A 24,888-nucleotide genomic window follows, 5' to 3' on the forward strand; every position below is an offset into this window, starting at 1 on the left:
TCACACGTTCCCACAGAATTCCTTCTGACTTGAAAGCCCTATCCTGTTTTCTCAGTCTGGTAAAAGCCTGTTCGCTCTTGATATTCCTTTATGTTCTTCTCTTTATATCAATAATTCCTAAAAAGAATGTTCGGCATACAATTGATGTCACAAAAACAAAACAAAATAAAAAACCACCAATTGAATTGATTGAATGTGTCCAACAGGGAGCTTCTTCCCACAACATGGGGCAGGTGTATTGTCTGTGGTCTGTGGTCACTTCAGGGTAAGAATTGAGATGCCCTACCTGTTTCCATGGAAACAGTGGGCAGCCGAGAGAAGCCACTCCCTGGAGATGACTGAGGCTCCACAGTAGGCAGATCCAACAAAGTGGAGGCTGACTTGCCATGGCCAACCCCCTTCCTGGGTGTCGGTGCCCCCGATGATGCGGTGGAGGGTGGAGGGACTCCTGCTGCAGCCTTTAGGAGAGGAAGGGTCACACGAATTAAAGGCAGACTTGGAAGAAACACTGGAAATCCAGTCAAGTTTTGAGCTGGGTTGGGAACTGACTAACCAGATAAGCAATTTGAAATCCCCTGCTTATCCAGAGAGTCGAGATGGGAGTCTGTCTGAAACCAGCACCAACAAATCACTACCTCCCTCCTGAAAATAGGCCTTGACACAGAGTCTCTGTACAATAACACACATGAGGGGAGGAGGGGACCTATTAGTAACAGCTGTACTGATAAGAACAGGAGCCCTGGAGTTCAGGTTGTTAGGTAGAGAAAAAAGATTACTTCCAAATGCAACAGAATTGAGAGTGTCCTTGAAGTTGTGCTGATTTGGGAGAGAATTTGTAAGTCCCAAACAAATGAAAACCTAGTTGGACTTACCTGGTAGCACAGTGATTAAGAATCTGCCTGCCAATGCAGGGGACACGGGTTCGAGCCCTGGTCCGGGAAGATTCCACATGCCGCAGAGCAACTAAGCCCGTGCACCACAAATACTGAGCCTGTGCTCTAGAGCCCACGAGCCACAACTACTGAGCCTGAGTGCTGCAACTACTGAAGCCCACGCACCTAGAGCCCATGCTCTGCAACAAGAGAAGCCACCGCAATGAGAAGCCTGCGCACCACAACGAAGAGTAGCCCCCGTTCGCCGCAACCAGAGGAAGCCCGCGCACAGCAATGAAGACCCAATGCAGCCAAAAGTAAAATAATTAATTTTTTTAAAAAAACCTAGGTAAGAAAAACTAGTTATCAGAGCAATTATTTTCCAGTATAAATAGTACTGACAAGGATACATAATTAACAAGTTGGCACATGACCAATTAAAAACCACGCAACTAATGATAACATAGGGTGGATTACTGTTCTCAGGTCATAGCTAAGGAACGAACCAGCACTTGACATTGATCACAACATAAGGCATAATTAACAAAGGCATCCATGGCATTCCAGTACCTATTTCCTTTCTCATAGGTTTTTTTTTTTATTTAAGAGCTTATCCCTTGATTAGAGTTATTAGAAAGTGAAAGTTCTCAGTATAAACATCTAGTGCATGAATGCTTATTATCAAGAAAGAAGACAGAATCCACTCTAGAATTTTTAATTCTGAGAAACCATTTCAGATTCAGTTCACCAATGTTTACTGTTCTTCCCTGGCCTGTGGCAACTTCTGCCTGGGGCATTACACCAAGAAGGGAATAAAAATGAAAAACAGATCAACTGAGGAACAAATACAAAGGATCAGAAGGAACATGTTTCTACTCACTGCAGCCTTCCTCATCACTTCCATCTGGACAGTCCGCAGCGCCATCACATTTTGCATTTTGTTTCCTAATGCAAATATCATTGCCACACTTAAAAGTTCTGTCGTTGCACGGAATACCTAAAAGTGAGCAAAAAAGAAAGAATTTTTCCTATTCAGAGACAGATTTGAATGAATGACACTGAATTCCGTCCACAAAGGCTCGCTTAGCCACAGGATCGGTGTTTGATGCTCGGGGAAACATGACAGAGGGAAATGAAGCAACCCCACACTGTCCTGTCCCTGCATCCCAGCAGAGCCACTGAAAGGAAGGCACACTAGTTGAGAATCAACCCAATAGTCTCTCCTTTCTTCCACTGTAGGGGAGATGCCAAGCAGTTGGCCATATCCATGGCTTAAGCCATGGCTTCTTTGCCATTACTTTACCTCGTTCTCCAAGAAAATTTTTGAGCAAAAATCAACACCATACTCAGTCCTTTTATACCATTGGGGGTGGGAGGGAATGGACAGATTTTGTGAATTACTGCACATTTGTTCACAACTCTGGCAGTGTGTGTTTTTGCAGGGGCTAGAATAGACCATACCCGATCACAGTATTTGGCAAATCCCTCTATATCCGATCCTCAGTTTCCTTGAGTCGTGAACAGCATTAAAAGCAAGTCAGCAAGGGAAATCTTCCAGAATTCACACACACACACACACACACACACACACACACACACACACACTCCACCCCAGTTAGAGTGACCAACTCTTCCACTTTGTCTGGGCCCAGGAGGATTCCCGGGGCCTGGGATTTCCCATGGGGAAACTGGGACAAGTCGATTGCCCTAACCCAAGAGAGATATTTTGATTTGGGCCTAGAAGAGTCTGATTAGAAGAACAGCAAAGTGCAGAGGGCTCCTCCTCACTCTGAGTGCAATTCTGCTCATCCCGGCCATCCTCACAGTCCCTGAAGCCGTCGCAGACCAGAGGGCCGTGCTGCCTGAAGGAGCTGGAGTTGCAGGCAGGTCTAAGAGTCACTGGAAGGAGAACAGGCAGAAAGCTCGTGAGCCTGAGATATCAGTGGGACTCCCTGATGACCAGCAGTGCCCCTCAAAACGTGCAAATGGTTAAGATGACTTAAACAAAACAAAACATGTGTTTTCTCAAAACGGACACCTCCATGAGGGAAAGCAGATGTTTAAATTTTGATGTAATTCTTAGCACTTTGAGTTTGTCAGATATGACTTTTGCTTGTGGAGAAATACATTAAACTCTGGTGGTTTGTTTCTTTAATTACAATTAAATGCATCATAAGATTTTAAGGAAAATAAAAATCATAAACTGTTATCTAAATTGGACTTGTCTACCTTCCTAAACAAAACGGAGTGTCCTGAGATTGGGGATTTTGTTTTACTCATCTCTGTTCTTCAGGCGCCTGATCAAATATTAGGTGCTCACTAAAAGTTTGTTGACTAGATTAACGAATGTGAGATCTTAAAGAACAACGGACTTGTAGTCTATTGGTAAGGAAAACTCTCTTTAAAATTATTTTACCCTGAGACATTCAGTCCCTGAACTAGGAAATACCAGTGTAAATCTGTTACAATTTTTCTTCTTTGGAATATTTTCGGGAATTGCCTTTAGACCAGTGACAGACACAATACGGTAGCAAGAGCTCTTAGAAGGTATAATTCCTTAGACATTTCTGGTTGTTTGAAAAGTTATCATTTTCGTTATCTGCTCCTGTTTTTTCAGAGGTATGTCTTGTGAGGAGCAGGGGGGAGGACGTTGCTGCCCTGAAATAGTTCATTTATTTACTCTGAGAGTATCTAGTACCTAGTCAACTCCTAGAGAATAGCTCCCAACATGGCATGATGAGAAATGATAATTACTAAAAAACAGTCCTTGTTACGAAGTAACAGTAATCACTTTCATTTGGAGCATAATAGTAGGGAATAAAAATAACATAAGAAACAAAAGCAACCTCAATCACTATACAATGGTATTTATTTTCTTAAGAAATAGAAGACCCTATAGATTTAAATTGTTAATGAAGCCTAAGTTAAGAGGGTTTTAATTCGTTTTGTCAAAAAAAAAAAAGGTGTAGAGTTACAGGTTATTTTTTATGAACATAATTTTTCAGCTAGTTATATTAACTTTAATATTTCTCCAAAATATGAAAAAGATTAGATAGCTTCATCATTGCAATTGCATTGGAATTAAACTCTGGATCTTTAGGAGAAAGTGTTGCCAGTGGTGTCATATGGTCCAGTGAACTATTCTCCCCATTTTGCTCCCTGAAACTGGAGATCGATTCAGGAATTTGGTGCAAATAGTAATGAAAAACCAATACAGAGACTCTCTGCCCAAAATAAGATTATCCAATACCCCACCACTTAGTTATTACCAATGTGATGTTGATGAAAACTATACAGGTTAAAAAAAAAAATCAATTCTTTTATTCTCAACACCTGTGCTCCATAAATGAGCATGCTGGAAGTGTTTACTTCTCTGCAGATTCTGAACTTCTTTCTAGAGGGAAGATCCATGCTTTAAAATAGGATTATGTTTAAGATTGTGGCTGATTGATTTACTAACCATAGATCCTCATTCTCTATGATAGTATTATGCATCCCCCACCCTTGCCATGGCCCCAAAGCATGCAGAATAAACTTCCCTGCCCCTTGACTATGGCCTCAGCTATTTGACCGATGGAATATGACACAAGTGATGGTGTGCCAGCTCCAAGCCCAGGACTTAAGAGGAACCTTATATTTTTGGTCACCCCTCCTTTTCTTCTACCACTGCCAGGGCCAGGCCATTGGCTCGACAAGGAAAAGAACCATGAAGAGTAGAACCAACCCCAACCTGAGAAGAACCAAGCTCAGGAGGCTCCACAGCTTAAAGCAGTGCCACCCAGCTGAGCCCAGCCTAGACTGGTCACACCTGAGACAACACACAGATGAATGATGCAGGACAAATGATTGCCGTAAGCCACTGAGTTTGGGGAATAGTTTATTATGTGGCAGTAGATAACAGCTACAAGGACCCAGGGTATGCATTAGCAGCAACAGTGGTCCTGACAAGCTATTTATTCCTAAGAAAGTCATAGTAAAAGCTTAAATACCCACCACAGAAGAGTTCATCACTTTCATCAAAGCAGTCATTTACTCCATCACAGCGCTGGGCCTGAGGGACACATAAACCGGAGGAGCATCTAAAAGATCCAACAGGACAGGCTAGAGACAATAAGACATAGGAAATCTGTGTGGGTCCCTAAAAGTCACCAGACCACATTAACAAAGAAATGTGAATTGTTAAGTGTCTGAGTGGCAACATAGCGGTAGTAATTATACAATTTCTCCATCAAAGCGAAGCTATAGCTGGTAATTGAAAGACCAAAAAGGAGTATTCAAGAACAAAGAAATCAAACTAATCCACCAGAAGCTCTGAGTCGACATTGCAGCCAGGTCACACGTACAAACTCCTACACCTCCATCCTTGACTCAGCAACCTGGCTTTATCACAGACTTGAAGAAAGAGAAAGCTGGAAGATGCCTTTGAGTCCAATATGCTCAGTGTGCAGTCTTTAGAATCCCCGGGGAATTTAAATGGCCTTCTGGTGTTTCTGAATCCCCTATGACCAGATGCATTATTCTGAGGGTTTGTGCCTTTAATTACATTTTCAAGGGATCTCTATGGCAAAATGTATTAATAACCACTAATCTTAGAAGTTGAACCTAGAGAGATTAATGACTGGTTTCAAAACTCAGGACTCCTAGGGCACTTCAACCAGGCTACTCATCAAAGATCCATTCCCTGGAATGGAATCTTTAATCCTGGGCTTATAGCTAAACATGATAGTAGTAATAAATCCTTTCTCTCTGCCGTGGCCTGAATATTTGTGTTCCCTAGCCCCCAGATTCATATGTTGAAATCTTAATGCCCAGGGTGATGGTAGGAGGAAGTGGGGCCTTCAGGAGGTGATAAGTGATGGAGGCAGAGCCCTCGTGAATGGAATGAGTGCCTGCCTTATAAAAGAGGCTGCATGCTAACACATATATAAGGAATTTAAGAAAAAAAAATGTCATGAAGAACCTAGGGGTAAGACAGGAATAAAGAGACAGACCTACTAGAGAATGGACTTTAGGATATGGGGAGGGGGAAGGGTAAGCTGTGACAAAGCAAGAGAGTGACATGGATATATATACACTACCAAACGTAAAATAGATAGCTAGTGGGAAGCAGCCGCATAGCACAGGGAGATCAGCTCGGTGCCTTGTGACCACCTAGAGGGGTGGGATAGGGAGGGTGGGAGGGAAGGAGACGCAAGAGGGAAGAGATATGGGAACATATGTATATGTATAACTGATTCACTTTGTTATAAAGCAGAAACTAACACTTCATTGTAAAGCAATTATACTCCAATAAAGATGTAAAAAAAAGAAAAAAAAAAAGAGGCCGCACAGAGCACTCTCACCCCTTCTGCCATGCGAGGGCACAACGAGAAGTCTGAGACCGGAAGACGGCCCTCACTCAACCATGCCGGCACCCTGATCTTGGACTTCCAGACTCTAGAACTGTGAGAAATAAATTTCTGTTCTTTATTAGCTACCTAGCCTGTGCTTCGTGCAAAAGAATGGGGAGGGTGCATGGTCAGGTCAACCACTAACTCAATGGCACACGATGGAGAGCATGAGCTCCTAGGAAATACTCACGGTTTGAAATAAGAGTTAAAAATAAGATGGCTTACTAGTTACCTGTATCATTGATGGGAATTATAATATTCTGATATTCAGAAGTATAATAATTCTGAATCCAGAAGCAGGTATGTTAGCATTGGCAAAGAAGGAAGGGTCTAACTGAGCTTTCTCTCAGGACTTAACCTCATGGATTCCTAAGTGGTCAACTCTTACTTTCCCCCTTTTAAAATGGGTTGAGACACAATCACTCTTTCTCCAAGCACAGAGTGGCATCCCAGTGGCAGGAGAAGTGACTGTAGGTGGAATACAGATGAAAGTCTCCTATTTGAATTGTCATATATTTTAATTTCTACTACAAAAAATACAATTAGATTATTAAACCACAGAGGCTACCATTTAAGACAAAAAAAAAAACAAAAAAAAACGAGTTGAGGATTTCCTGAGTCAGTATCTACTCTCTCCAGCACTAATGACTTCCCTCAGACATTGCCTTTTCTGCTGACCGCTTCCTGGCCACTGTTCCAGCAGTTCTCAGTGTGAAGTTCAACACTCTGCAGGCTGCTCTTTGGACTCTCCTTGAAAGACCAGTCCTTCTATGCATCAGAAGCCACAGTGAGTTGCAGCTGCTGCCCTCCGATCCATCAAATGTTGGCGTAAACCTCATATTTACAAAACATTATGGCTAGCAAGAAGAACAATGAATCAAGAAATTGTCCTATATTTCAGGAATCACGTAAGAAACTATTTTTCAGTTGTAACAAGCAACGATATTATTTCTTCTATAATTTAAACTCCAGCATAATAAATACATAATTGTATGTAGCACTTATCATATAGTTTGTTCCTACTATGTAGTTATTTAAATATTATTATAAAAGTATACTAGTCAATAGCAGAAATAAAGAAGCAGTTTTCATTCCTTAAATTCTCAATGCTTAGAGTCATAAAGTGTTAGCCTCTGTTTAACCCTTCATTACGGTTTTCTAAGGGGCTGATCCCCGGCTTACGTTGACTGATGTTGTAACTGCCATATTCCACCAAAAGTGGCTTGTCCGAAAGCCTTGAACTGCACTGAAGCTGAACGTGAACCAAGGAGTTGGGCACTCGGAAAATCGTCTGGTGATCCATGTAGGAGCCGCAGTACCTGAGGAGTAAGGGTAGGGGGACACACAGCATGAGGGCCTGTCAACTGCATTCCTGTCTTCTGTCAACAGCGAATTCACTGATACTTTGGTCATTTGAGCTTCATAAAGGGAGATGCTTATGGTAGAGCTGATGGTAGTTATCCATCCTATGCTAAGTGATTGTCATTGAGTCACTTCTGTCCCCTTGATTTTCTCCTCTGCTAAATAAAACAATAGCGTTACTACCAACTGTCACCTGTTGCTTTCCTCACCAATACTTATAATTAGAAGAAATACAGGTTTAATTCTCCTAGGCCTCTCTCTTCTTTGAACATAAATAACTGCCTAACAAAAAAAAGAATTGCCTACTCTGGCCACAAACCTCTCTGTGGGGCAGAGTGGAACCCATGAACTCAGGTTGAAAACACGCAGAGAATTCCAGCGACACTTAAAGCAAAAGACAACAATCTTTCAATCTAAATTGAACTCTGATATGCACTTCAGGGCTTGTCCTTGGCAAAATTTCAAAATAGTGATGTCTATCTGCAATATTCCCCTACCTTGGTTTTGCTTTGCATCACCTAGGAGAAAATGTCCCTCCTATTAGTAATCCTTGCATGAGCACTGCCGTTAGCGGAACACGAAGTACCATTACACTGGGGCCCACGGTGAGTTAGGCTTCTGCCTTGTGTGAGCAAGACTTTTCCAGGTGTCTATTGTTTCTCAAAGGGAAACAGTAGACACTAGGCTTGAAGGGGGACGTCCTCCACTGGAATCTGTGAACGCCCATCACTCCAGGTCCCCAGAGCATTTGGGAACCACACATTTCATGGATCAGATGTTGGCATTCAGTGTGAAGAGCATGGGGATAACCTATCATTTTACAGTTCAAAGCATTCACGTATACTTCAGGATGAATCTTTTGCAATTGGCTGAAGTTCAGGAGCTGATCTGCGGATAGACCAGCTCCTGGGATACGAAGAAGAGACAGCAGCTGCAGGTGGCCACCTGGCTAAGCGGAAGCCAGCATCTGAGAGGTGCCTGAAAGCCTAGTCAAGCTCTTGGGGCCAGAGTCTACTCTAGTTGGTCATCTTGGGATCAGAAGCCTGCATTCTAAAATCATGATGATTTTTATCTGTATCTTATAGTTTTTATTGGAATTCTCCGTTAATATTTACTAGAGTTTTCTTGCAAAGATTAGCCTCACTTCGACATTAAAGAGGAGTTAAGAGGAAAGGGGTCAAGCATGAAACCATGCCTGGGCTGGAGTTTACAGGGGGACAGTATGTAATGGGGCATAGTGGTGGTTTATGAAATGAAAGTAAAATAAAGCGAGAGATTGGAGAAACCCAGCAAGTGTTAGTTTACATGGGCAGACACGTGACAGGTAAGAAAACTGAGACATAAAGAGGTGAAGTAATTTGTTAAAGTTCAAATAGCTAGTAAGCAGAAGTAGCATTAGGACCCAGTTCACCGGATACTAAACCCTAGCACTTTCTAACGCACCAATAGCCTTGCCCTCCGGAAATTTGCTGGACAAAAGCTTAGGAAGGCTGTCCATATCTTCAGGTTTGTCTACTGCATTCTAGTTGCCCTGAGCACTCATGCCCCACCCCTATGTTCTCTGAATTCAGGATCACTAGGCTTCCTGGTCTCAGCATTACTTTTTCTCCCTTCTCCATGACAGACCCAAAGCCTTTAGGCTAACCTTAGCAGCAAGGTGCCAGGAATTAGTTCCGTCAGAGCCTTTCTAATGAAAAGGACGGATAATGGGAAGGGCTGGCATTTTAAATCCCATGGGTACAACTAGTATCAAAAGAATCTGATAGAATTTCAGCCAACCCACAAGACAAAATGAAGAGCTGGTCCTTCAGGGAAAGTATTTAGGGCAGAGAGCTTTCCTGGTATTTGCAGGAGGAAACTATTCATATTTTGGCAGCAATACATCATGGGTGGCAGGGGCTGCTACTTAGGGGGGAAAAGCATCTCATTTTCAAAGCACTGCTTTATTTTAAGCATACAAGCTTACAATAGATTTGTAAAGATTTGTTTTCTGGACCTCTAATTAAATACCAAAATGCAGTATCTTTAAAGCTTTGGGGCACATTCCATAGTATTTATGCATCCAATGTCATTTCCTTAGCAATCCTATTAATCATAGCTAAGACGTTCTGGTGTGTGGTAAGCATCATTTCATTGAATTCTTACCGAAAAACCCCACCTCATTACCTCATTTTACAGACTGACAAAGTGATTAAATAATTTGTCCTAGTTAATGTAGCTACTAAACAGCAAGGCTGCAATTTGAACCTAGGTCTTCTGCCTCCTACTTAATAGACGCTTGATTCAAAAATACTCCCAAAAGGAGTACAAGCCACATGTTAATAATGGATCCAAGAAAACCATTAAATCAGGGAGATTCTATTCCAAGTCATTGATTCTAGGATCAATGACTATTTAGCAAGTCATCTAAGAGTCTAAATGAAATCAAAGAAGGTTGTTCAGGAAAATCATTTAGAAAGGGAAGGTTTCATTCATGGAATAGCTGTGAGCAAAGAATTAGCAGACAAGTCCCTCAGGCTAACTTCACAAGTTTCCTTAAAGTAAACTGAGAAGCTATTTGGCAAAGACAGGGCATCCTGTATTTTTTTTTTAATACAAGACCTATTATAACTTTAGAAGCAAGTAAACAGTAATAACAGCTAAAGGATGAATTAAGGGAGAGAGTAAGGACCTTCTAGATCAGTTCAGGAAGCCCAGGTGCCTAAATTTCTCTCAGCTTCTTTCTCCTACTAAACAGAATTGGCTAATGGTTTCTAGCTTTTGTAATCATCAGGACTTCTATTTACTATTTTCCTCCATGGCTGCAATGGTTTTTCTGCCAATTACTTTTGTAAAGTATGGAGCGTGTACATCCATAGCCCAGCAGTACAGAGCAGTGATGGAAACAGGGACTTGGGAGCCATAAGGACTTGAATCCTGGGTTAATCTCTTATGAGCTGAGTGGCTTTGAGCAAGTTATTTAACTCCTGTAGTCCTCAGTTCCCCTATCTGTAAATAGTAAAGTGCAGACTCTCTGGGGGAAAGGAATCCAAGGCTTTGAACTACTGGGTGAGGCTTTTCATTAGATTCTTCACATATGGAAACCACTTACATGTGCTCATTAATTTCCCACCATCCATGGTCACAGCCTTTCATACTCTTCTTGGTTATTGAATAGTTATGGAATTTCAGTGCTATGCCAAGAGTTGATAGGGGAGTCTATGAAAAACAAACGTAAGTCAGAAAAATGACTCAATTGAAGAATATGCTTCAGACTAAGATTTTGTTACTCAGAACTCATTTCTTGGGCTTGCTATTTTAAGGGCATTTTCTTCTCTGTGCCCTGTGGCCCTTGGTGGGGTAGACCAGCTCCCCTGAACAAACTGACCTGAAGAGGAGAGCACAACAGAGAGGGAAGTGAGCTGCCTCCCCAGCCCACCCTGTGCTCAAGGAGCAGCTGTGATGCCCCAGTGTGATGAGCTGAGATAGATACATTAGATCACCTCTAGGTTTCAGTTTCCTCCAAGTAAGTGAGCTTAACTTTGAAAACACCCACTTGTTAGCAAGTTTACACACTTTCCTCCTTAGATGACAATGACAGTTTATTTAAGGCACTATTCTGATTCTTTAGATAAAGGAGGAATGAATCAACATCCTCTTCATATTAAACCTTGGTATTTCAGAAGTTTCTGAGTCATCCCTACATCTTCTCTGAAGAGATCAAACAAGGGAAGCAGCTACTTATGTGGTAAGTGCACAAGTGAGCGCATACACACACACACACTCACACGTACACACACACAATGCAACTGGCCTTGTTGTGGCATTGTATGACATGCACATACATCACATCTGATATGCCATAATTTTTGTTTTAATTTTCACTTTAGCCCAGGAATTATTTAAGAGAGAGTGCTTACATTTCCAGGGAGCAGAATTTTGGCTTCTCTATTTTCAAGGTTTTAAATTCTATCTGAGTTAGATAACAGATTATTTATTGCAGTATAGTTTTTAATTTTTTAATTTACAAACAATTTTGTTGGGATCAAATTTATGAAGGCCCCAAGGTCATTTTTTTAAAAGGGTAATTTCTGTTTATATATATTACCAAACTCATTATTTGTATGATTTAATACTCTTCCTAGCCTTATTTATTGTCCCCCACTGTCTCTGTCATGAACCAAGAGAAAGGAAAATCTCTTATTGAAGCACTCTCCATTTCTCTTTGCACTTCATGTAGGTTTTGTGAGTATTAACGCTGTATCCTCTGGTGCATAAATAATTGTAGTAATTAGATCGTCATGTGGATCGCCCTCTTTATCACTGCAGATTGCCTTCCTTTTCCCACTGAATGCCGTAATTCCAGCATTGTCTGGCATTAAGGTTGTGATCCTTGCTTTCTGATTGTTTACATCCGCCTAGTATGATATTGCCCATCCTTTTATTTTCAACTTTACTAAATCACTTTTTAAATTCATTTTGTCTTTTAAAAACAACATACAGTTAAGTTTTAGGTAATACTCTGCAATTCAATCCTACTGTCTTATCCCTTTAACAGATGAGTTTTGTCCATTAACTTTTATTGCTCTGACAGACATTCGGTTTTTCAGTTATGTCATCATATTATATGTTATAGTTTCTTTGCTGTATGGTGTGCTTCCTTCTAACTTGTGTTTAAATATAGCTCCTCTCCCGCCTTAGTCTACCTTTGAGAGGAAATGGATTGGGCACTTTATGACCGATTTAAACATAACAACATGGTTTAGGCAGGTAGTATGATTCCCATCTTATAGAAGAAGAAACCTAGACTAACCAAAGACAAGCAAATTTCCCAACACAGACCAGAAACTCAAACCAGTCCTGCATTTCTCTGAAGGCCTCCCTTTTCTCAGCACTGCCTGGAAACCCATGTCTGGAACCCCAGAGGAACAGGATTGTCTTTCATTCACCATAAGACTCACAGGCTCATGAGAACACATATCACACTTTTTTCACTCTTGTCATTTGGTTATTTCTTCACATTAAAAAAAAAGAAAAAAAGATGTGAACGGAAAGATAGTAAGTATATTTAAGGAATCAATTAAATTTTATAGCATGAGAATATATTCCAATGCAATCCTCCACCAAGAAGCTTGCTTGGGCATTTTCACTGAGTTCCAGAGTGCTGAAACAAAATGGATTTATATGCACCCCACGCAAAAAGCCTCTCCACAGTGAAAGGAAATATGTCCCCTTGCACACTGATTCCGCTGACACAGAATCATACACTATTCTACTTTTGTGCTCAGATTGGCCAAGAGACTCTACTGATATTACCATCCTTGATAAATGGATGGATGAGGTGCAGTTTCACAAAGTATTGCAAGCTATTTCAACAAATGAACGAGAAACGTGAAACTACTAAGTACGCTATTTCCCTCTATGTTCTGTACTCTCTGTTCCCACTGCCCAATGCTGTACCTTTGTTTTGGGAGCTTTAACCAAGTAAGGAGAGGAATTCTTCTGATCTGGACCTGCTGTATTTAAATATCTCTCTAGTCAGTGGTGGTAACAAAATGCAGGACATACCTTACTTTTGGTCACCCCTAACTTGCCAGTGGTTGTGTACACGTGTACACACAACACAAGAACCCACCTCAGATGAGCACTGGAAAATTCTTTGGCAAATATACTTGCCACAGAAGCATGGAAGAGAGGCTCCCTTCTAGGGAATCCCATCTATTTCCTGTGTGATATGAGAAGGTGAACTTGCATGGCCCACAGTGATCCCTGCTTATGTCTGGTGGACCTAACTGGGTGGTGCTGGGCTGATGACATCTGTGATAAAACAACTCAAGGGACTGCTTTACTTTTTCTTCTAAGACTCTAAAACAAAACTGATTATTTGGAAAACAAAAAGAAGGAAGAGAGAGGGAGATGAATGTTCAGATAAGTGAATGTTATGACAGATAGGGAAGCTGAACATCTTTAGGAGCCCAGAAAAGGAGAGGCTGTTGAATTTATTTATGGAGGGGGCATGATCCCTTTTAATCCTACATGGGTCACTTACTATTGGAGTGGCCTTTGGCAAATGCTTTGTCCCCATTTCTGTTTCCTTATCTATAAAACGACCAGAATATTGCTCCTACATCAGAGGTATGCTTTGAAGAGCAAATAAAATTATGTGTGCTGAAAACACTGAAGTACTAAACAAATGTAGACAACATATTATAACCACAAAGTCCTTTTTTGGTTTTATTGATTTAATATCTCCTTCCTGCCCTGTAGTCTGTTAGCTCTGTGAGAGAAGGACTTTGGTAACCTTGCTACTAGGCATCCCTGTACAGTGACTGACATGCAGCAGACATTCAACAAACATTTGCTGAACAGACAGGAGAGCTTGGGAGAAGAATCAGATGAGCTTTAAGTTGGAGCAAGAGTTAATCCTTCTCAGATAAATAAGACCTTAAAAACTCAGCTAGAAGTGAGTTTGAGAAGGGAATTGATTGTTCTTCAGTAGATTTGGAAATCAAACCAGTCACTAAGAAGGATTGAGGATGATAAAATTAACTCTTGTGCAGAAAAGGTTTTATCATGACTTGAGTCAATATTTTTGTTACTTAGGTCATGCAGTTCTTCGTCATTTTTATTAAATGCAAAGATATTTTACAGGTCACAAATTATTTTTTACATGATTTCCATTGAGAAACATGATCTTTAAAGACAAAGCAGAAGCCACAATGAGACAGTAGGAGGGGCGCAATCACAGTAAAATCATATCCCATAATTGCTGGGTGGGTGACTCACAAAATGGAGAACCACAGAAGTCCACCCATTGGAGTGAAGGTTCTGAGTGTCATGTCAGGCTTCCCAACCTGGGGGAGGAGGAATTCCTAGAGAATCAGACTTTGAAGGTTAGCGGGATTTCATTGCAGGACTTTGACAGGAGACTGGGAGAAACAGAGACTCTACTCGTGGAGGGCACACACAAAGTAGTCTGCACACTGGGAGCTAGGGGAAGGAGCAGTGACCCCATAGGAGACAGAACCAGACCTACCTGCTAGTGTTGGAGAGTCTCCTGCAGAAGAGAGGGGTGGCTGTGGCACACTGCGGGGAATAGGACACTGGCAGCAGAAGTTCTGGGAAGGACTCCTTGGGGTGAGACCTCCCAGAGTCCACCATTAGCCCAACCAAAGAGCCCAGGTAGGCTCCAGTGTTGGGTCACCTCAGGCCAAAGAACCAACAGGGAGGGAACCCAGCCCAACCCATCAGCAGACAAGTGGATTAAAGTTTTACTGAGCTCTGCCCACCAGAGCAACAGCCAGCTCTACCCACCACTAGGCCCTCTGATCAGGAAGCTTGCACAAGCCTCTTAGACAGCCTCATCCACCAGAGGGCAGATAGCAGAAGCAAGAAGAACTACAATCCTGCAGCCTGTGGAACAAAAACCACATTCACAGAAAGACAGACAAGATGAAAAGGCAGAGGGTTATGTAAGAGATGAAGGAACAAGATAAAACCCCAGAAAAACAACTAAATGAAGTGGAGATAGGCAACCTTCCAGAAAAAGAAATCAGAATAATGATAGTGAAGATGATCCAGGACCTCGGAAAAAGAATGGAGGCAAAGACTGAGAAGATGCAAGAAATGTTTAACAAAGATCTAGAAAAATTAAAGAACAAACAGAGATGAACAATACAATAACTTAAATGAAAACTACACTAGAAGGAATCAATAGCAGAATAATGGAGGCAGAAGAATGGATAAGTGACCTGGAAGACAGAATGGTGAAATTCACTGCTGGAGAACAGAATAAAGAAAAAAGAATGAAAAGAAATGAAGACACCCTAAGCGACCTCTGGGACAACATTGAACACAACAACATTCGCATTATAGGGGTTACAGAAGGAGAAGAGAGAGAGAAAGGACCCGAGAAAATATTTGAAGAGATTATAGAAGAAAACTTCCCTAACAAGGGAAAGGAAATAGCCACCCAAGTCCAGGAAGTGCAGAGAGTCCCATACAGGATAAACCCAAGGAGAAACACACTGACGCACATAGTAATCAAACTGGCAAAAATTAAAGACAAAGAAAAATTATTTAAAGCAGCAAGGGAAAAATGACAAATAATATACAAGGGAACTGCCATAAGGTTAACAGCTGATTTCTCAGCAGAAACTATACAAGCCAGAAGGGAGTGGCATGATATACTTAAAGAGATGAAAGGGAAGGACTTACAACCAAGATTACTCTACCCAGGAAGGATCTCATTCAGATTCAATGGAGAAATCAAAAGCTTTACAGACAAGCAAAAGCTAAGAGAATTCAGCACCACAAAATTAACTCTACAACAAATACTAAAGGAACTTCTCTAAGTGGGAAGCACAAGAGAAAAAAAGGACCTACAAAACCAAACCTAAAACAATTAAGAAAATGGTCATAGGAACATACATATCAATAATTACCTTAAACGTGAATGGATTAAATGCTCCAACCAAAAGACACAGGCTTGCGGAATGGATACAAAAACAACACCCATATATATGCTGTCTACAAGAGACCCACTTCAGATCTAGGGACACATACAGACTGAAAGTGAGGGGATGGAAAAAGATATTCCATGCAAATAGAAATCAAAAGAAAGCTGGAGTAGCAATAAACATATCATATAAAATAGACTTTAAAATAAAGAATGTTACAAGAGACAAGGAAAGACACTACATAATGATCAATGGATCAATCCAAGAAGAAGATATAACAATTATAAATATATATGCACACAACATAGGAGCACATCAACACACAGGCAACTGTAAACAGCTATAAAAGAGGAAATTGACAGGAACACAATAATATTGGGGGAACTTTAACACCTCACTTAGACCAATGGACAGATCATTCAAAATGAAAATAAATAAGGAAACACAAGCTTTAAATAACACAATAGACCAGATAGATTTAATTGATATTTATAGGACATTCCATCCAAAAACAGCAGATTACACTTTCTTCTCAAGTGCGCATGGAAGACTCTCCAGGATAGATCACATCTTGGGCCACAAATAAAGCCTCAGTAAATTTATGAAAATTGAAATCATATCAAGCATCTTTTCTGACCACAATGCTATGAGATTAGAAATGAATTACAGGGAAATAAAAGTAAAAAACACAAACACACGGATGCTAAACAATACATTACTAAATAACCAAGAGATCACAGAAGAAATCAAAGATTATATTAAAAAAATACATAGAGACAAATTACAATGAAAACACGATGATCCAAAACCTATGGGATGCAGAAAACTCAGTTCTAAGAGGGAAGTTTATAGCTATACAAGCCTACCTCAAGAAACAAGAAAAATCTCAAATAAACAATCTCACCTTACACGTAAAGGAACTACAGAAAGAAGAACAAACAAAACCCAAAGTTAGCAGAAGGAGAGAAATCATAAAGATCAGAGCAGAAATAAATGAAATAGAAACAAAGAAACCAATAACAAAGATCAATAAAACTAAAAGCTGGTTCTTTGAGAAGATAAAAAATATTTGTAAATCGTTAGCCAGACTCATCAAGAAAAAGAGGGAGAGGACTCAAATCAATAAAATTAGAAATGAAAACGGAGAAGTTACAACAGACATTGCAGAAATACAGAGCACTCTAAGAGACTATGGCAAGCAACTCTATGCCAGTAAAATGGACAACCTGGAAGAAATGGACAAATTCTTAGAGAGGTATAACCTTCCAAGACTGAAGCAGGAAGAAATAGAAAATATGAACAGACCAATCACAAGTAATGAAATTGAAACTGTGATTAAAAATCTTCCATCAAACAAAAGTCCAGGACCAGATGCCTTCATAGGTGAATTCTATCAGAGATTTAGAGAAGAGCTAACACCCATCCTTCTCAAACTCTTCCCAAAAATTGCAGAGGAAGGAACACTCCCAAACTCATTCTATGAGGCCACCATCACCCTGATACCAAAAACAAAGATACTACAAAAAAAAAAAATTACAGACGAATATCACTGATGAATATGGATGCAAAAATCCTCAACAAAATACTACCAAACAGAATCCAACAACACATTAAAAGGATCATACACCATGATCAAGTGGGATTTATCCCAGGGATGCAAGGATTCTTCAATATATGCAAATCAATCGATGTGACACACCACATTAACAAATTAAGGAATAAAAATGATATGATCATCTCAATAGATGCAGAAAAAGCTTTTGACAAAATTCAACACCCATTTATGATAGAAACTCTCCAGAAAGTGGGCATAGAGGGAAACTACCTCAACATAATAGAGGCCATATATGACAAAGCCACAGCAAACATCATTCTCAATGGTGAAAAACGGAAAGCATTTCCTCTAAGATCAGGAACAAGACAAGGATGTCCACTTTCACCACTATTATTCAACATAGTTCTGGAAGTCCTAGCCATGACAATCAGAGAAGAAAAAGAAATGAAAGGGATACAAATTGGAAAAGAAGAAGTAAAACTGTCACTCTTTGCAGATGACATGATACTATACGTAGAGAATCCTAAAAATGCCACCAGAGAACTACTAGAGCTAATCAATTAATTTGGTAAAGTTGCAAAATTAATGCACAGAGATCAACGCACAAAATTAATGTACAGAAATCTCTTGCATTCCTATACACTAATGATGAAAAATATGAAAGAGAAATTAAGGAAACACTCCCATTTACCACTGCAACAAAAAGAATAAAATACCTAGGAATAAACCTACCTAGGGAGACAAAAGGCCTGTATGCAGAAACTATGACACTGATGAAAGAAATTAAAGATGATACCAACAGATGGAGAGATATACCATGTTCTTGGATTGGAAGGATCAATACTGTGAAAATGACTATACTACCCAAAGCAATCTATAGATTCAATGCAATACCTATCAAATTACCAATGGCATTTTTTACGGAACTAGAACAAATCATCTTAAAATTTGTATCGAGACACAAAAGACCCTGAATAGCCAAAGCTGTCTTGAGGGAAATAAACAGAGCTGGAGGAATCAGACTCCCTGACTTCAGACTATGCTACAAAGCTACAGTAATCAAGACAATATGGTACTGGCACACAAACAGAAACATAGATCAACGGAACAAGATAGAAAGCCCAGAGATAAACCCACACACCTATGGTCAACTAATCTATGACAAAGGAGGCAAAGATATACAATGGAGAAAAGACAGTCTCTTCAATAAATGGTGTTGGGAAACCTGGACAGCTACATGTAAAAGAATGAAATGAGAACACTCCCTAACACCATACACAAAAATAAACTCAAAATGGATTAAAGACCTAACTGTAAGACCGGACACTATAAAACTCTTAGAGGAAAACATAGGAAGAACAGTCTTTGACATAAATCTTTTTGATTTATGATTTTTGATCATAACTCTTTTTGATCCACCTCCTAGAGTAATGGAAATAAAAACAAAAATAGGGCTTCCCTGGTGGCGCAATGGTTGAGAGTCCGCCTGCCAATGCAGGGGACGCGGGTTTGTGCCCCGGTCCGGGAGGATCCCACGTGCTGTGGAGCGGCTGGGCCCGTGGGCCATGGCCGCTGGGCCTGCGTGTCCGGAGCCTGTGCTCTGCAACGGGAGAGGCCACAGCGGTGAGAGGTCCACGTAACGCAAAAAAAAACAAGTGGTACCTAATGAAACTTAAAAGCTTTTGCATAGCAAAGGAAACCATAAACAAGATGAAAAGACAACCCTCATAATGGGAGAAAATATTTGCAAACGAATCAATGGACAAAGGATTAATCACCAAAATATATAAACAGCTCATGCAGCTCAATATTAAAGAAACAAACAACCCTATCCAAAAATAGGCAGAAAACCTAAACAGACATTTCTGCAAAGAAGACATATAGATGGCCAAAAAGCACATGAAAAGCTGCTCAACATCACTAATTATTTGAGAAACGCAAATGAAAACTACAATGAGGTATCACCTTACACCAGTTAGAATGGGCATCATCAGAAAATCTACAAACAACAAATCCTGGAGAGGGTGTGGAGAAAAGGGAACCCTCTTGCACTGTTGGTGGGAATGTAAATTGATACAGCCATTATGGAGAACAGTATGGAGGTTCCTTAAAAAACTAAAAATAGAATTACCATATGATCCAGCAATCCCACTACTGGGCATATACCCAGAGAAAACCATAATTCAAAAAGACACATGCACCCCAATGTTCATTGCAGCACTCTTTACAATAGCCAGGTCATGGAAGCAACCTAAATGCCCATCAACAGCCAAATGGATAAAGAAGATGTGGTACATATATACAATGGAATGTTACTCAGCCATTAAAAGGAACGAAATAGAGTCATTTGTTGAGACATGGACGGATCTAGAGACTGTCATACAGAGTGAAGTAAGTCAGAAAGAGAAAAACAAATATCGTATATTAACACATGTATGTAGAACCTAGAAAAATGGTACAGATGAACCAGTTTGCAGGGCAGAAGTTGAGACACAGATGTAGAGAACAAACCTACGGACACAAAGGGGGGAAAACCGCAGTGGGGTGGGGTTGGTGGTGTGCTGAATTGGGCAATTGGGATTGACATGTATACACTAATGTGTATAAAATTGATGACTAATAAGAACCTGCAGTATAAAAAAAACAAAACAACTAATACTAATCTTTCTTTGGGTTATTTGTATAGAAATATGTTAATATAAATGTTTCAGATATTACATGAAATTTCTAAAAATCTTATATGTTCTGGTATAATGTTATAAGTTATAATTCTAGTTATTACTTTAAAATGTATATCTCAGAAGTAACTAAATTTCCTTGTCAATTGCATTATTATGAACTTTCATCAAATCTTTATCTGTGGTCATTTTTAAGTATTTCGTCATTTACAGACAGTTCTGGGTATACTCTGATGCTTTTGCAAAAATGTTCCTCTAAAAGGGTTTCAGCTTCAAGGAATTCATGGAAAAATCTCTGACAAGTACAGGTTTCTGGTAACTGACTATACTGCTGAACTGAATGAATAAGCATTTTGAGAACTCTAATGGAAAACTGATGAATTCATAAAAGTGCTAAAAAAAGATCAAGATGAAAAAAAATTAATTACCTGGGACTGAGTGAACTGATGGGGATGATTATAATTTTTGTGACTTTCTGTTTGAATAAAAAAAAAAAGAAAAAAACAACAAATGCTGGAGAGGGTGTGGAGAAAAGGGAACCCTCTTGCACTGTTGGTGGGAATATAAATTGATATAGCCACTATGGAGAACAGTATGGAGGTTTCTTAAAAAACTAAAAATAGAATTACCATATGACCCAGCAATCCCACTACAGGGCATATACACAGAGAAAACCATAATTCAGAAAGACACATGCACCCCAATGTTCATAGCAGCACTACTTACAATAGCCAGGTCATGGAAGCAACTTAAATGCCCAATGACAGACGAATGGATAAAGAAGATGTGGTACATATACAATGGAATATTATTCAGCCACAAAAAGGAATGAAATTGGGTCATTTGTAGAGGTGTGGATGAATCTAGAGACAATCATACAGAGTGAAGTAAGTCAGAAAGAGAAAAACAAATATTGTATATTAATGCATATATGGGGAACCTAGAAAAATGGTACAGGTGAACCAGTTTGCAGGGCAGAAATAGAGACACAGATATAGAGAACAATTGTATGGACACCAAGCGGGGAAAGCAGCGGGGGGTGTGGGTGGTGGTGTGATGAATTGGGCGATTGGGATGGACATGTATACACTGATGTGTATAAAATGGATGACTAATAAGAACCTGCTCTATAAAAAAATAAATTAAATAACATTCAAAAATTCAAAAAAAATAAAAAGAAACGTGCTGTCACACAGCTATCAGTGGCTGCTCAAAGTCTTCCAAGAAAGCAACAGCTTTATTTAACCTCCTCACTGAGAACAACCAACCTTGACCTCTGGGGAATGGTGGCATCGCACAAGTCTGTCCGCAATGTTTCCTGTATCCCCTTTCCCATCCCCCACCCACATGCTCTTTTCCTTATAAAGATTTCCTATTGTTCAGCATTTCTAACCCTTGACCCAGTGAAACAGAAAGTGATCTGATATTTTTGTTTGTACTCTGACTAAAATTAATCACAGCAACGTTTAGGGATTTTCCTTTTAAATCTTGTGAGTTACCATGGGATCAACATTTGTTTTATCTCAAAGGACTTTCAAACACTTGATGGAGCTTCTGGGAATGGGCTCTTTCCTGTTCTAGATATTATAAAGAAGATAACTCTGCTTATTGGAGAGTTGAAGAGGCAGAGGTTTGATGTCTTTCCCTCCTCTTTCCCCAGCGCTTCTTTCCTTCTCTTTCCATCTACTCCTCTCCCCACCTTCAGACTTGCTAGTCACCTGAGGCTCTGAGCTTTTGCTGCTCTAAGGCACCAAGAATTGGGCAGTGAGCAAGAATCTAGAACCTTTATGTCTTAATTATATTTTAAATATTTGGGATAATGATAAAAAAATAATTTAAGGATGCCTACTAGTAGGTAGAGATTTGGGTGTAATAAAAACATTTCAATATTTAACTGTTAGGACTGTGCACGAACCCTACATGCAGCAAGCACTCCTGCCTCCTCGGGGCCTTTGCCTCAGCTCTTCCCTTTGCCGGGGACACTCTTACCCTCAGCACGCACCTGGTTAGTTCCATCGTGTCTCAAGTTTCTATGCAAATGTCCCCTTGTCAGTGAGGCTTTCCCTGACCATCCTACTTGAGACAACAAATCCCAGACTTCCTACCTTTCACACCACCCCCCACCCAACTCAGCTACAGAGCCCCTCCCCTGCTGTATTCTCCATAGCACTGTACTATCATGGAACACACTGTATGTATTTTACTTGTTTATTTCTTTGATCTCATGCATCCCAGTGTTCAGAATACTGCCTGACACGGAGCAGGCATTTAATAATAATATGTTGAATGAATACAAACTAGATACTGCTTGTCACTTACATCTAACTGCTATGCCCCACAAAAATGATTTCATATGTATATGATTAAAGAGCAAAGGCGACCTCCCTCCACATTAATATAACAGCTGGAGAAAGAAAAATAGGTTAGACACTGAGATTTTGAAAAACAAACCAGGGACTACCTGTCTAGCGCCAGAGGGAGACATATGTACTGCATATAAATTTACACTCCGATTTGCTTATAAAGCTGAAATATATATTGCCTAATTTAATTTATTATTTCTTTATTATTCTCATTATAATGCTGATGAAGTAATTAAAAATTAATAAATGAGCTGTACCATAATAAAATAAACTGTTTGATCCTATAACAATGTCTTTGCTCTTTTTAATACAAAGTAAGAAACTGGACAAATAAGCCCCAGTCTGCAAAAAGCAGTTAATTGTGAGCAGCGGCTTGAAATTACAACAAACCTTCATGTTCTAGATAAAATATTTTAATAAGGTTTAAATATTATAAAATTAACTGACATTCTTTTTGTAATTTAAAAAATAAGTATAATTAAATTCAAAAATAAATAGCTACTAAAAATAGGATAGCAATAGTTTTCTAAGATACTGTTAAAACTAGGCTACCTGAAATTTCCAGGTACACTTGCATTTTGGAGGGTAGTAGCTTGGGTAATATGGACTTGAAATTTTCCCTTCAAAGCCAGTGATTTCTTTGACCAACACTGTGTTTTCACATTCTGAAAAAAATATCCAGTAACACACAATGATTTGCAGTTGTGAGATTATGGGAAATAGACAGCATACATTTCTTTAACTACAAATGCACATTTTCTTGGTCAATAAGCTTATATATTTTTGAAATTAAACTATTTAAAAAAAATAGTACCCTATGGATGTATACCTAATATACTGTTCACAGTCTATACTTGTTTTCAAATCTTTTTTTTTTACATCTTTATTGAAGTATAATTGCTTTACAATGGTGTGTTCGTTTCTGCTTTATAACAAAGTGAATCAGTTATACATATACATATGTTCCCATATCTCTTCTCTCTTGCATCTCTCTCCCTCCCACCCTCCCTATCCCACCCCCCTCGGTGGTCACAAAGCACGGAGCTTATCTCCCTGTGCTATGCGGCTGCTTCCCACTAGCTATCTATTTTACGTTTGGTAGTGTATATATGTCCATGCTTTGTCACAGCTCACCCTTCCCCCTCTCCATATCCCAAGTCCATTCTCTAGTGGGTCTGTGTCTTTATTCCTGTCTTACCCCTAGGTTCTACATGACATTTTTTTCTTAGATTCCATATATATGTGTTAGCATATGGTATTTGTCTTTCTCTTTCTGACTTACTTCACTCTGTATGACAGACTCTAGGTCCATCCACCTCACTACAAAAAACTCAATTTCGTTTCTTTTTATGGCTGAGTAATATTCCATTGTATATATGTGCCACATCTTCTTTATCCATTCATCCGATGATGGACACTTAGGTTGCTTCCATCTCCTGGCTATTTCAAATCATTTATTTTGGTTACAGACCTATAGGAGGCTATTCCTTTCTTTAAAAAACATGGTTTAAATATATTTTTTCTTCTAGTTTTATTGAGATATAATTAACATATTAACACTGTATGTATATTTTGACATGCAGCACTGTAAATATATATTTTTAAAGCTTCTGAGTTAATTTTGTTCAAATTAGTGTGTATTTGTTGTTCAAGAGATATCCAGTTTTCATAATGTGTTATACTATTTAAATAAGACAATCTACATGTCTATTTTTACTGTTATGGTCATCCTTCAGCCCAAGAGCACTGATTTTCTTTCTATTTTGTTTACTACTTCCCTAACACCTACAGTCATTGCTGGCATACAACAGATGCTCAGTAAATATTTGTTGGGTGGATAGACAAATTCCACTATAATATTTCTGTTATAATTCTATTTTTAACCTTTGGAGTTACAGGTAATTTTCAACCTAACACTATCTCAAATATCTAGTTCAATAAATCCATTTTACATTTTGTTTTGTAATAATTTGACACAGAAAAACCTATCAAAATGAGCCACTGCCCTAAAATAGTGATGAACCTGTAGCCCTCACTATCTACTTAAGCCCAATTCTCTTCCCTCCTCACCCCCATCTCCCATTCTGACCCCTTTAGCTTTGTTGATGCTCATAAAGAAGTTACCAAGACATGACCTGTAAGATCTGACCAGTTTCCAAGGCAACAAATATTACAAAAACATTAGAGTTTCAGTGAAGGCTCTTTTCATTTTGTTTTGTTTGACTTTGTC

The 24,888-nt window shown here is 39.5% G+C and overlaps 1 protein-coding gene across 7 annotated transcripts in view; it reads right to left on the minus strand.

Moving 5' to 3' along the window:
- TMPRSS7 (transmembrane serine protease 7) overlaps window positions 1-24,888 on the minus strand; it is a 42,292-nt gene that overhangs the window by 6,502 nt on the left and 10,902 nt on the right. For 6 of the 7 annotated variants that reach the window (XM_032631102.1, XM_032631095.1, XM_032631100.1 and 3 more), the window contains 7 exons: window positions 23,211-23,323; window positions 10,716-10,822; window positions 7,445-7,581; window positions 4,866-4,973; window positions 2,661-2,771; window positions 1,753-1,869; window positions 287-458 (listed from right to left, as the gene is read on the minus strand). In XM_032631102.1, the coding sequence (XP_032486993.1) occupies window positions 287-458; window positions 1,753-1,869; window positions 2,661-2,771; window positions 4,866-4,973; window positions 7,445-7,581; window positions 10,716-10,822; window positions 23,211-23,323 (865 nt within the window). The remainder of the gene's footprint in view (window positions 1-286; window positions 459-1,752; window positions 1,870-2,660; window positions 2,772-4,865; window positions 4,974-7,444; window positions 7,582-10,715; window positions 10,823-23,210; window positions 23,324-24,888) is intronic. The other variant, XM_032631098.1, reaches the window with a different exon arrangement.

The sequence above is a fragment of the Phocoena sinus genome, chromosome 4, assembly GCF_008692025.1.
Source record: "Phocoena sinus isolate mPhoSin1 chromosome 4, mPhoSin1.pri, whole genome shotgun sequence".
Lineage (NCBI taxonomy): Eukaryota > Metazoa > Chordata > Mammalia > Artiodactyla > Phocoenidae > Phocoena > Phocoena sinus.